At 34.6% G+C, this 14,929-nt stretch overlaps 1 protein-coding gene across 9 annotated transcripts in view; it reads left to right on the forward strand.

Annotated features, from left to right (window-relative positions):
- DMD (dystrophin) overlaps positions 1-14,929 on the forward strand; it is a 1,152,080-nt gene that overhangs the window by 759,616 nt on the left and 377,535 nt on the right. For all 9 annotated transcript variants that reach the window (XM_085049820.1, XM_085049818.1, XM_085049835.1 and 6 more), the window contains 3 exons: positions 2,294-2,469; positions 12,338-12,485; positions 14,464-14,613. In XM_085049820.1, coding sequence (XP_084905946.1) covers positions 2,294-2,469; positions 12,338-12,485; positions 14,464-14,613 — 474 coding nt within the window. The remainder of the gene's footprint in view (positions 1-2,293; positions 2,470-12,337; positions 12,486-14,463; positions 14,614-14,929) is intronic.

A 14,929-nucleotide genomic window follows, 5' to 3' on the forward strand; every position in this document is an offset into this window, starting at 1 on the left:
ACTTTATAAGTAAGGCCTGTTACATAATATGCCAGAGGATAAATGAGAAATTCCCTTGTTTAACTTTGCATCAGTTGAAATAGATGTGGAAATGTACTAGTTGCTCTTTTTGTGTTTGTGTATGCTGGAATAGGGAGAAAAACTAGTTAAAGATGCTGTGAACACAGGAAAAAGGCTCAGAGTATTTGAATGGGCTTTTAATTAGCATTTCACTTTATAATAGTATACTGGCTGTTTGTTGTTTCTGTCATTGAGAAAAATGGATTCACAGATAATCAGTAATTTCTACAAATTTTGCTTCTAAAAACTTCAAAGATATAGCAGCAGAATTCCCCTTCTTTGTTCTCCTTGCCTTGATCTCCTATTCCAAATGAGTGGTCCTCTGCATATAAGTAGAAGCTTTGTTCTGAGTTATTTTTTCAGTAAGTGCTATGGATCTTAACTTCACACAGATGTGTGCAAAATCACAAAGGCCTCAAATGCCTCGCTGGAAATAAACCACTTATTCTAGTATAGTTTACCTCAAACTATGCATTGTTATGATTTACCCAGGTAATGTTCTGCACTGCACAAAGGCTATAGTGTTAAAATCAATGTGAAATACAGTGAATATGTTCAAAAACTAGGTACTCATTTTAAGCTGGGCATTACCAAAAGAGAAGTGTGCAGTGGAAAGGCCAATTCAGACTCACAAGAGTAGACAATATTTGCATTTAGACAAACTACCTGGCCATTGCTGCTATTTATTCATAATACTGAAATCATGTACCTGAAAATAGCAATCAAAATTTGGACTAGGTATTATTATATTAATGTGCATTATGGAAAGAAAAAAACATACTACATCAAAGTAAGAGACTTTTATGCGTCTTCTCTGGCTCTTGGAAAACCTTGCTGTTTCTGCTACTAAGGTATCTCAAAACCTTACATATTCCTCAGGCAAAGCAAAGTGCTGGGACACTGCGGGGCAGCAGGCTGCTTGATGTGACCTGACTGGACTTTCAGCTTGCAAGGATCCTGCAGAAAAACATTTCTTTTCCCATCAAAACATCATAAAACAGAATGCAGTTTACTGCCACGTTATGCTCATCACAGCTACTTCTTATTCTGAAACTGTGGGACTTGAAAATAACTTGGAAAAAAACCCCAACACATCAGCACAACAGTTTTTACTGAGAGGGATCTATGAAACTTCAGTCATAACCTCATGACCAAAGACATATATTTTAAAAAGCACGAGGAGTAGTTATGTTCATCTTTTACATTCCTGGAAAGTAGTTTCCTGCCAGTTTTAAATGTTTCATCAAAAAATTGTATTTAATCTTAATATGCAGATTTACTGATTTACTCTGCAGTTTATACTATGCACTTAGAAAAAGAAAGCAAGCATATAATTTTGTTCTGGAGTATGATATACTTGGTTTCTTCCAGAAAAAGGGGATTCAGCATTTTACTTGTGTATAGATAGAAAGCCCTTGTATGTAGATAGAACTCAGACACACTTCCTGGGGTTGTGAAAATCTGTCATAAGTATGAATATCACAGTGTAGATTGTTGATGTTATTTTGGGTCCTGCTTATTTTAGCAGTAAACTGCTGAAAATAATTTTACACTTATCTGATTGTACATTTTGAGGAATTCAAGGGAAAAAGAATCATGATCTACTGATGAGTAAATATATGAAAATATTGATTTCTTAAAAATATGAACTTCCTTCAACAGGCATAGAGTGTCAAAATCTAAGGTACAGAACTGTGGGGTTTTTTAAATATGAGGTAGCTATAGGAATAATAAAGGGACAATTATGTTCTTTTATCATAAAATATGTAGAAAAACGTATCCCAATGCATTTAGTAAAACTTGAGAATGGTCCATATCTTTTGGTAGTTTTTAATTCTGTGTAAGCAGAAACATTGAAATACTTTTTTTCAATGTGCAGTTTAAATCTTACAATGCTTTACAGACTATTAAATAAATGTGATATATACCTTTGGGTGTTTATAAGTACATTTGTTCACAAGTTGTACTTATTAATTGATGTGCAGAATATTACTGTAATGATCTTTAGTAGGCAGCAGTAAAGGAGGGGATAAAAGGCTGCAGAGATATACTGAAATGTACTTGTCACAAAATGGTGATATGTCTTTATGTCTACTCATCTTTGGATTTTTCATTAGGAGTTCAAAGAAGAGAGAAAACTTTCACCTCATTCCATCTGGCCAGTATGTGATGAAGCATTTTTTCTTTCATGCCTAACTTTTATGAAGACGTGAATATGTTGGATATTTTGCAGGAGCTTCAGGATGGCATTGGGCAGCAGCAAGCAGTTGTCAAAGCATTGAACATAGCTGGTGAAGAGATTATTGGGAAGTCATCAACAGCAGATGCCAAGGTGCTGAAGGAACAACTGGAAAGTTTGAATACCCGGTGGAAGGAGATCTGCAGACAGTTGGTGGAGAAAAAAAAGAGGTAGGTTAAAAGGGGGTAAAAATGTTGTGAAATTATTTTTAGCTATTTTAGATTTAATTCTGGCTTGAAATTTCAAAGGAACCCTTAATTTCTACAGTTCTCATGTATTTAAGGAGTTATCAGTAAATAAATTTTACATCCTATAACTTGTTCCTACACTACAATTTGTTTAATTCTTTTCTACCTGCTCCTGTCAGTGACCACCACTCTCTTCCATACTCCATATTCTTATATTTTAACTCCTAATGTTTAAAAAAACCAAACAAGCATACATAATTGCTCAATTTTAAAGTAGAACTGTTCATTTACAGATTTTACAATTGGCTTATAATCTTTCTGTTTAATTGTATGTCATTAAAGCAAATCTCTCTGGTACTAATAGTACCTTAGTTGATTTCTACAGGTAATCCTAATTTAGTTCATCTATCAAAATTAATGCCATTGGCATCTACATTTCATAGGCTGGATAAAAAGAATGCATTGATCAATCTAATATATCAATCCTATGATCACTTTTAGATCAATTTGTTTTTCTCATGTACTCACAGAAAGCTAGAGTGTTGAGCTACAGATAATACAAAAATGGTTTTATACCTTTAAAAAGAGGATTTCCAATGTAAAAAAAAAAAAAAGTTGCTGTTAAACTAGGTTTCATTAAAGAATGTGTTCTTAACCTAGATGCTAGGCCTAACTGGATATGCCATTCTGCTTTAAAATACAGTAGAAAATACAGGCAGAGCTTTCTTCATGCATGTTTTTTTAAACCCCAGAATATTCCTTATAGAGGTACACTAATGAGTGCTGGAGATATACTAGAAGAACTGGTAGTGTATAACAAGTGTTTTTACTTCTGATGAATTATGAACCTTTTTTCTGTTCAGAGCCATGGGGGCAGAAAATCTGGAAGAATGTTTACTAGAGTCATAAGGGAGTGTCCTGAAAGCTTGTTACTGACTAATTACAATTAAAGTTTCACTTGGAACATGTTGTCAATCACTGGAACAGCCTGCCTGGGGGAGTGGTTGAGTCACCATAGAATCATAGAAGGGTTAAGGTTGGAAGAAACCTTAAAGTTCATCGAGCTCCCACCTCCCTGCCATAAACAGTGAACTTTCTACTAGATCAGGTTTCTCAGAGTCCCATCCAGCCTGGATTTGAACACTTCCAGGGATGTGAAGTCCACAATCTTCTGGACAACCTGTATCAGTGCCTCACAACTCAGAAGGAAATATTTTCTCCTTAATATCTAATCTAAACCATTTTAAGGCAATTCGCCCTTGTTCTATCACTGCATGCCCTTGGGAAAAGTCCTTTTCAGCTTTCCTGTAGTCCCCCTTTAGGTACTGGAAGGTGCTATGAGGTTTCCCAGTGGTATTGAAAAGACATATAGATGTGTAACTAAAGGACATTGTTTAGTGGTTGGACTCAATGATCTCAAAGGTCTTTTCCAAACTAAGTGATTCTGTGTTAAAAAAAGGAGATGCAACAAGAAATCTACAGCTGTCAGAAGCTTCAGGGCTGCTTTAAATAATTCTTTCTGCTGTATTTACAGGTGTTGATGGTACTGTTACTTGTTACCCAAGGGAGTCTTTGGCCTTTATTTGTCACATTAAAGCTGTTCTTTTGTACACTGGAAACCCATCTGTGTTTCCAAGCATTAACTTGTTATGTAAGTGCTAACACTTACAAAACAATAACACATCATTTTAACAGCCCTGTAATCTGTTTCAGCAACACAGAAGAAAGAGATTGGTGGTTGAGCTTTGTCTGAGAATATGAAATATGTTCCTGTTCTGCTTAGGATTGTTAGTGTACATTCCTTCATTTATCAGTAGAGATGTCTATTTAAATGCTCTTTTGGCTCAATGTGGTGTTAGTAATATTACATTAAATTTCTTGGCACATTCTACATTTTAGGGAACCTTAGGATCTGTTAAGTGGTAATAATCCAGTTGTGTTTTCTAGATGAAGTTTCTTAAATTTACCCTTGCACATGCATTCTTCCATTTGGTCTGTTTAATATGTTGACAGATTGGTTTGCTTTCCTCTGGAATGACAGCTTGTGTAATTTTGAGGAAAATTATTGCAGAGACCTCAGTTAGTGAACTTTGCATGAATAAATGCATTGCACCAGGAAGAATGCAGATAATGTTGTGTTAAACTGATATAAATGGTCCTGATGTACTTTAGGGAGACTTCGGTGCATCAGGATGCTCCTATTCACTGCACAGTCTTCCTGGCTGTGTCAGAGCCAGGAAATGCTTTTTTGCTCCCAGGTCTTGGAATCACATCCTACCCTAGCTTCTGGCCTCCCAGTGCATGTGGTGTTTTGTTTTGTTCTGGTTTGGTTTGTTTTTTTCATTTCCTTTCCTTCATCTTTTTACCTTCCTAGACAGGATTTTCAAAGGAAAGAAACCTAATTGACGGGGAAAAGTGGCATTTTCTAGCTAGGTCTCAATTATTGATGAACCTGGTCATGAAAAGGCCATAGGCTTATTAGCTGCACAGTCTTTATGCAGCCTTGGTGTCATGGGATTTGCATAACTCTCATGCTTTGACATCTTTTAGTTTTACATTATTTGTTCTAATTTGGATTTTGGGTACAGTCCAGTTCTCTCTTTTTAAGGCTTGAAACCCATGTCATCCAAAATGCTTTAATTTATCCTAAAGATCAAAGCATGAGGCAAACAAAAGTTGAAGGAAGTGTCCTCTGCTTGCAGTCCAAAAGAGCTAATATAGTCATGGCATTGCCCAGTACATGTTTTGGTACTATGTCAAATTTATTTAATAGAATAAATTCAATAGAATATAAATTACAATAAATATGGGTCAATTGACATATTTTGAGTTCTCTTTTTCAGAATAGTTTTAATAGACTATTTAAAAAGAAAAACACCTGCAAACTCAGAATGCTTATATTCTGGCTCACTTAAATTTTAATGGTCCTTTTATATTTGTCTATGTTTCCTGAAAATTAAATTTTCATAGTTAAAAGAATTTTATTATTATGAAGGGTATTCTAAGATTATTTTAAAGTTAATTTTGAGAATGAGAAAATGGAAGCACATTTTAAAAACATATTGGAAGAAGTTTGAAGTGAAGGGACACCCGACTGGGTATATTCCATTTTCATATAATAATTTCAAAGAAAAATAAAATAGATATTAACATTTAGAGCCTCCTGCAAATCAGAAAAGAAAACTGACTCTAAACTTTTAATAGGTTTCAGGCTTTATTCTTTGTGTTTAATACATTATGCTCTGCTTTAAAGTTGATTCTCAGTAGCTTAGAGAAATAGAGATCAACTGAAATTTTGTTTTCTATTAATTTTTTTGCTCAGCAGATCTCAAGATAAAATGTCAAGAAATTAGGAATTGACTGGATTCCAGAAATGAAATCTGTTAGTGATTTCAGATTCAATTGTAACGTTGCTAAGCATTATTTGGCAAGGAAACTTTATATACTGTCAGCTCTGTTTTTGCTATTTGCTTACCCAGATGAAAGAAATTGATTTTGATAATACTGCACAGTTTTATCTGAGGATTAAAATTTTATGTGGGACACTGACAGTCCATTCTAGTCAAATTTTTCAAGCTGAATTCAAAGATCAGTAGGGGCTGAGGGGAGGAGGGGAGCAATTACAGGAGTAACAGAAAGCAATACAGATATTTTTAGAAGGTGAGAATTTAGTTGGAGACAGGAGGTGTATGGTGACATTTTCAAGGATGCCAGTGACATTCAGCCTCAGGTAGTCAAAGGCTCAGCTGATAGTGGGAACTCCAAAACTGAGCAGACAATTAGCACATGATCTCCATCAGAGACAAGTGTGAGAGAAGGAATATTTCAGACAAACAGAATATCCCATGCTTAAATGATGCTGAGCTTGTTACAATTGCAGAAGGTGATCCTGACCTGAGCTCGCTGACAGGATTTGCAGGCACGAGATGGAGAGGCAGCAAAAAAACCCCAAAAAACAAACAAAAAACCAAACAAACAACAAAAAAAGCATAACATTTTAGGCTGGACCAGTAAGGGTATTTTAAACAAAACAATAAAAGGTTGTTTTGCTGATATCAAACGTTGTGGTGTGCTCATGTTGGTTACTGTGTACAGATCTCTCTGCATGCCAAAGGATATAATGGGCACACAAGAAGTGTCCATGGAGGGAGGCAGATAAAATGAGCCAAGGTTTGGAGTTGCTGCGCTGTGAGGAGAGACTAAGAAGTTGGGGATTTTCAGTCTGGAGAGAAATCTCAGGGGGGAGATGAGTGAAGTTCACAAAGTTGAACTGATGGGTAAACTGAATGTGGAAGAAAATGTTATTGACCTAATTCATCTGTACTAGAAGTAAAGATTACTTTCTGGAAATGTAAGAGATGGTAAAATGGATTTAAGATTTGCATTGGGGTTTCTGAATGTCTGAGATTTGCTGACCACAGAAAGTTATGGAGGAAAATATGACTGAGCCACAGAGAATTGTTAACCTAATGACTGTGGATCCTGAGAGAACATGAGGTGAATGGAGGTGAATGGAAGAAAGTGGCTGGTCTTCAGTATTTGCCTTAACTACCATCTCCTGTTACCAATGCTAGTGGCACTCTGTTGGGCTTTTCTGAAACACTCAGGCATTTTTCATTTTCTGGTGCACTGGTTATGTTTTGGGGAGGGGAGGAGGAATTCTACAAAACTGTTTTGTCAATTTTCCTGAGGTTGCACTGTTAAATGGGCTGCTATTTATTTGTAGGAAAACGTAATACTATCGCTGCATTGATAAAGACCCTCTAAATTTGAAATATTTCCTGTAAGCACCATGAAACCCATGGTTAGATGACTTGAAAAGGGAAGCTTGAAACAGGATATAATTCAAAGAGTTTCACCATGTTAATCCAGTTTTCATAAATACTTTGGAATTAATATTAAACTACCTGAATAACAAGAACTGTAAACCAGATCAAAACCATGATACTCTATAAATAACTGAAACTGATCATAAGTTCACTAGACACTAATAATGGTCTCAGTAATAGACTGGCAGTTTTAATGAATAAGAATTATTTGGACTGCAAAAGGTCAACTTAATTAAAAACAGACAAGAAAACAAACTAAATCTCAAAACAATTTGAGGAACCTGTACTTCTCTTCAGTAAAAAAGGAGCTAGTCTTCAGTTTTAAAAGGTCAAATGCTGACACCAGGCAAAGCACAGACTTAAAATTGACTTTGAAACTCCTTTCTTTGGTACTGAAGATCAAGAGGTTATGCTTGAGTTATGTTTGCATGGGATGTTATGTTTCACTTGCCTTTATCTAAGAGTTTCAAAGCTGTAGAAGTTAGAATTCAGTGTTTAAAGTTTTTGTATCTTGCAGTCTAATCCATCTAGCTAAGAATTATATGAGAATGTAATTTTAGCACATCTAGTCATTTCATCTTACTGAAAATTTTGAAATAGACAAGGCAGTTGAATAAAGTGGAACTTGATTTCAAGTCTGATGCACTGGTAGTTAGCAAATTGGGAATTTAATTGAGTTTTTGCTAACATTTTGCTACAAAAGATGTATTTTGGAAAAGTTGGAGTTTGTACTCTAGCACAGTGGTACTCTGAAACAGAGACTTTGGAGACCACGGGAAGTCACAAAGGCCCTTTGAATAGATGCTACTAAGCCCAGACAAAAAAAGGGGAAATTCAAAGTGTCTGCTTCTTCCTCTTCGTACTCCAGCAGTCATTTTGAATACTAAATCTTCTAAACTGTACCAGCAGAAGTTCTCTCAGCCCTTTCATCCCTGAGATGCATCAGGCCATATCCTGCTGTGTCTGCTCTGAGATATGCCACTGGGACATTCGAGTTTTGGCTGATTTAGGGGTGCCCTTAATTGCCATAATTTTTGCCATTCTGGCCACTGTGTGCAGCAAGCCTCAGGCTGTGGCTGCAGCTCCATGCTGCTCTTTCAGGAATGCATGGGCCAGGCAGAGATAGCCAGGGGAACATACACAGGAGGAGAAGCAACATCTCACACAGGAGCTTGATAAGGGGATGGCTCATCAATGAGGCTCTCAACAGATTTGTGGGAGTAGTCTGGTTGGTCTTTTTACTTTTCACCTTTGCTAAAAATTTCTTGTGTAATTTTTGAAAACAGATGCCCAGGAAATAGATTACTTCAGTGTTTCAGAAGTAATCAGTTTGGGTTCTTTTATTCATCACAATCTGACATTTGTTAAAATTGGGTTCAGTTGGATGGAAGAGAATTTTTCATTATTTTAGCTGCAAATACATTTACACTTTTAATGAGTTTGAACGTGCAGACTGCCTGTTCAGATCTCTACCCAAGCGGGTTTGAAGTAATTATGGAAAGAATGACAGAAAAAAGGCTGTTTACCAGAATACATGCAAGTACTTTTTTAATACAAAAATACAAGCTTTCTGTTCTAAATAAAAATTAATTTTTGTAAAGTAAATACAATTTCAAATATTTTTTACACCATATCTTTACTAAGGTATTCTTTTTTTGATAACACAGCAGCTGCAAGTGATTGGTTTCCTTTCCTTGACCACTCAGTATATTGAAGGCTGTGATTAGCTTCCAGTTGCAATTTAAAAACTGGTTTAGGATGAAGAGATTTTGTGACAGTTATGTCAATAAATACATTTTTTCTTTCTAGCACATAATTAGCTACATATTGAATTTTTCTGAGTTTTCTGTTTTTGACTGTTCAGATTTCTTATAATGAATGAGTAGAAAAGAACTACTGGCATAAATTTGTATTGTGTTACAAGTGGTTTAGCTCAACTTCTTACTGTTTAGTATTTACATCTAATTGCATTTTCTAAAGCTTATGTGTTAATTTAGTTTCACTTATTTGAAATTCCTAACCCTAATGAAACATATTTGCCCATTCTTTAGAGAAAGGATGAAAATTAATTTTTTTAAAAAATATTTTCTCTAAATTTTTGTTAACATTTTGGTGGCCTCTTAATATTCTCAGTAACAACTACTAAACACATTAATTCCTAATCTTAGAAATACAATAAAAACAGAATCTACAGCTGAATGTTAAAAAGTGAAAAGAATAATAAACATACTATTGGACTTACAGAGGGGAATGTGAATCAGAATCTGTTCTACTCCTATGATTGTGTATTTTATTTCTATAGCTGACACCTCGCAAATAAATCCAACATCACTTGTGTGCAGTTACAACCTCTAAACATCTGCTGTGTTCACTAACTATTTACAGGTTGCTATGGTATTGCTATCACATTGTTGACTATGGAGAAAATACTTGAGCTGTAAAGTGCATTTCACACGTTTTCTAGACACTGCACATGAAAATACAAGCTTACCTGATATAGGCCATGAATGCTTATGGAATAGTTAAGAGATATAACTAAGGATTAATGATAGCTTGGAAAAAAAAAATCTTTCCAGGGTTTTTGTGAACTACCATAAGAATTTTTTATTGATTCAGTTTAATAATGGTAGGAAAATGAATTCCTGATCTATCAATTATCAGATATACAAAATGCAATTGGGAAAAATAATTAATTTACTACTTAGTATTAAAAACGAAATATTTATATATTTGCTTTCAAAACTATAATGTATATAAGATTCATATGAAAAGTTATGCATTTGGAATAGTTGACCAAGGAGTCCTATGAATTTAGAAATACAAACAGAAATCTGCCATGTTTTACTATGGAAAATACAAAGTAATGTGCCTAAGAATAGCAGTTGTGTAGAAGAGAAAAAGTTACATATGAAAGTCTGTGCTTCTCTGCTCTAGTTTGAGAATTTTTCATCAATCAAGATGGATTCTATTTCAGGGTTAATGAAATAAACCTTTTGCCAACAGAGAAGGAGCTTAAAAGCTTTTTGGGAATTTAGGTTGGTTTATAAGGATAAAGCAGTACTGTATAAAGCATGAATACCTGTGCAGGAATTGGTCTGCTTGGCTCCATAGGGCCAGCTGATTTCTCTTGCTCTGTCCTCATCTGAGTCAACTGATGGTTCATGTTCCTTACTCCAGCTTGTTTAGGCTTGGATTTGAAAGCACCTACTCCCTAAATAAAAACTAACTGTTAATTTTTCATTGCCACCATGAATTTAAACATCTAGCAATTGCATGTGTCTGTTGTTCCAAAGGTAATTATGGTGATAGAAATCAGTTTGTTCCAAGGGGGTAATCAGTCATTGAGTTAAAACTTTTAATTCTATTAACTGGTTCAGCTAACACAGAATACTTTGTTTTAGTGTCTTGCGTAATATGACACTTGTCTTGCAGGATGTTATTTATAATAGAAGTAACATTCTAGCAGGTCAAGAAGAGATGGTAAAGTAAATTATAAAGTGCTCCTGCATGTCCTGTTAATTGCAATGAACCTTTTCATTGCTTTACTACATGTTGTTCCTGATTAGAATGAAGAAGTAGGTCTGTGTAAAACTGGTTTTTTCTCTGAAACCCTTCTGTGCACACACACACAGACACACATATATATAATATGTGTATGTGTGTGTGTGTGTGTATATATATACACATAGATATATAGAAATATAGATATATAGATGATTTATAGATATATAGATATATAGATATGTCTGTATATGTATAAACTGTCTCTGAAAGAATTCCTGGAAAGTCTTAGGTTAAAAACGTCCCTATCCTACTGATCAACATTTAAATTAGTCATCAAAGTAAAAAAGTCTTTCCTTCACGACTAGGAAAACTTTTAATGTTTTAAGAGTTGCAGCTCAATTCATAAGGGTGATAAAACTGACAGTGTACTTAAGATGAAAAAGGAATCTTGCCAATTGCTATCTCTTCTAGGAGACAAGAAATCTTTTTGATTTCTCATTCAAAATACTATGCAGCTCAATAATTTTGCTCTCGGGTGTATTCAGTTGAATGCTATGCCTTTTCTGTGCCAGAATTAACGTATTTAAACTTGGATCCTTCTCAGGTTTATCCTCAGGGTACCATCACATAATGCCTCTACTGAGCTATGCACTTCACAAATGAGTAGAAGTGAGAGGAAACCAAAAAACTGAAGCTGTTGCTGGGAGCTTTGGTTCTGGGGCACCTGGTCAGGTTGAGGGACAGAGGTTTTATCATGTGGTTTATGGTGTAACACTGAATGACTGATTCCCAGATTTCCATAACTGGAGCAGGGAGGGATGCTGCTTCAGAAAGATTTGAAGTTGAGCTTCTGCTTGCAGGATTACAGGAAGTTAGTTTTTCTTCATTTTTATAGTTGCAGTGCTGTGGATCTCAGCATAGATTAACATCTGCCTCATTTTCACAGAAATAAACGTTTTGATTAGATGGTTTTAGATTACCTATTTTGGCTTGAGAAGAGTGTATGACCTCTCAAGTCATGAACATGAACTTTTCAGTGAAGAACAGTGTAATAAATGTGATGCTGTAAAGTTTGTTCTTTTTTCTGCATGACTGAAATATCTTTTTGCTTGAGATGTCCAAATGGGTCTGTGTCACCTTTTTACAGGTTCAGTTTGGTAACACTTGATGCTAGAATTCTTGGTTGTCAAGCCTGGGCTTCCCTGCTGTTAGTTGAAAGAGAATTCTAGTCTGAATAATTAACTGCTTTATTTCTGGTGTGCTTGTTTGCTACCTACCCTATGTAATTTGGAAGCTGAATTTAGTGGTGTCATAAATCACACATTGAGCTTTTCTTTTAAAATACATTTAATAACATGTTAAAAGGGTGTTGGTCTGATAATTTTGATGTGAAGAAATTTGTGGCCAACTTAGAAAAATTAGTATAAATTATAATAATTAGTTATCTTCATCTTTCAGTATGGATGAGCACTTCAACATAAAAAAATAGAAACATTAATTTCATATTTTTATTACAGGATAGAGGAAGAAAAGTATATTTTATCAGAATTTCAAGAGGATTTGAACAAGTTGATTTTATGGTTAGAGGAAGCAGAAAGTGTTACTCGTATTCCCCTTGAAAAAGAGAATGAAGACCAGTTGAGAGACTGCCTTAGCAAAGTAAAGGTATTGTAAGCTCTATTTTTAATGTTTTCCTACTTTATCAGTTCTACATTGAAGAAAATTAAAAGCTATTTTCCAAAAAGCTTTCTGACATCAAACACAACATTCATATAACTTTTTTAAATAAATCAAAGCAGGGAATTTCAAAACTCAGGTACAAATATATACTGATCTTAAATCAGAAAAGAAATGAAAAATGTACTGAATGAAAAATAACCTGTATCCTGAAACTAGGAAATTAATCGTTATCTTCTTCCTCATTTTTATTTCAAAACATGACTGCTTTATATGTATAACATTCCTCTATAGGTGTCTTGTTAACATTTTTTAACTTCTCACTTATTAAATAACATTCAGGATTTCACAAGAGTATCCAGAACTGCATGGATAATTATAAATGTCAACTCATTAAAATATCACCAAAACATTTTCTAGACTGAACATATAGGTGACTTATTTTTAAGAATACTTAAAAAAACCCTATTAGAATATTAAATATTTGTTTTTAAAGGCTAGAATATTTTCATGAAGATGTTAGAGTTTGATATTGCTAATAAATAGATTCAACAGAAGTTTCTCTGTTTAGTTTTTTGAAATGTGTTCACTAGAATGACTTTTCTAATGACTTTTACAATAATAAATTAAATCATAATTTGAAAACACATATTACTTATAGAATATAAGCCTAAAGGTTTTCCTTTTCTTCCATGAGAATAAGGACCTAGTTATCCTTTTTGTAAATCCAAGTTGAACAGATTCAACAAGTGACGAATAGAGCATTGAAGAATCTGAAGAAAACTTGTCAGTTTGTTCTATCCTCACAACAAAATATGAAACAAACAAACAAACAATCCCTAAAGGATTATTTAGTAAAAATGTATCTTCAAGTTTCTTTTAAAATAAAAATAGGATAAACGTCATTTGAGGAAATGGAGACTCAACCTTGTGGTGAGTTTGTCCCTCTGTTCAGCATAAGATGTCATTGAGTTGGTCAGGGAATTTGTGAGGCTTTGTTGTTGAGGATATCAGATCCAAGGCAAAGAAATATTTATAAGGGATTTAGATGCCATCTTACAATTTGCAGAAATGAATAAGGGTTTAAAGACTAAATAGGCTGCTCAGAACCATGAAGGCTCCTCTCCACATATACACAAAGATTTGCTACATATTATTCCAAGGGATATAGAAATCCAAAATTAAAGGTGTTAGCATCTTTTATTTGTATCTTGTTTTTACAGTCTACCTTTACTTTTGGAGCTGCACAAAAGGGAATACATCCTAATGGAGCAAATAATAATGCATTGCCTTGCAGCATGGCTGATTTCATACTTACCTGCTTCTGTTAATAAAAAAGAACAAACAAACAAAGCAAAAACACCACAATAAAACCTTTGAAGAATTTTGTCTTTTAGTGATATTAACCTTACTTGAAATATTAAGTTACTTTGGCAATGTAAGTTTTCCATAACAGCATACATAGTGGAGAAGTACATTTTGATGCTGCCTTGCATTTCCTTTTGGTTTTGGTTTATTTGTTGTTTTTTTTTTTTAATGAACATACATGAACATTCTTAATTAAGAGACTAGACTGGAGTGAAGGGCTTTTCACCACATACCATCTGGGTGACTGCTCACAGCATGGAACATATGAAAGCTCTTCTCCAAAATGCTTGCTTCAGACCATATTACAAGATTATTAAAATTGATATACATGAAGTATTGAGGCTCCAGGGCTGGAATGTATAATGTAATAGTGATTAATATCCTGAGAAACCCTGTATTTTGGCACTTAGAACTCTCTTTAGGCTTGATTCACCAATAGAGTTTCCTTTCTTTAGCACTCTATGTTCAGAAAGCAACACTTATTTTGTCTTGAATTGAGTTTATTCCTTTGGCTGATACACAAATCAATAAGGGTCAAGATAAGAGAGCTGAAAATTCTACCACAGTTCATCTTAACTGCTGTATTTGTCTGTTCCAGTTAAGAGTTGGAGAGCTGCCGCCCCACAAGGGAATTCTGAAACGATTAAATGAAACTGGAGGAATAGCACTTGGAAGTGCATCACTGAACCCAGACAAAAAACATAAGCTTGAGAGTACACTGAAGGAGGCTAACCATCGTTTGTTAAAGGTTAGACATATTCCTGATATAACTGTGGTATAAAATTTTAATCTGCAGTGAATATTTGCATTATATATTTTCTGGTATGTGTAATTTTTCTCTGTATGAAGAGACATTTGTGTGCATAATGAACCTGAGGGAGAAAAATGAGGACAATACACTGCTGTGAGAAACAGTGATAGCAAACCAAGACCATTAGTGCCTGAAGTGATGATGTTACATTCAAATATACTCCCTAAATTACAGTTCTTCTAACTAAGGGTGGAATGCAGAGCATCACTTTTGTAGCCTGGTGCTTTTGCTGGTACAGCAAATATTCCAGGCT

This window comes from Lichenostomus cassidix, chromosome 1, assembly GCF_008360975.1.
Source record: "Lichenostomus cassidix isolate B80296 chromosome 1, HeHo_3.0, whole genome shotgun sequence".
NCBI lineage: Eukaryota > Metazoa > Chordata > Aves > Passeriformes > Meliphagidae > Lichenostomus > Lichenostomus cassidix.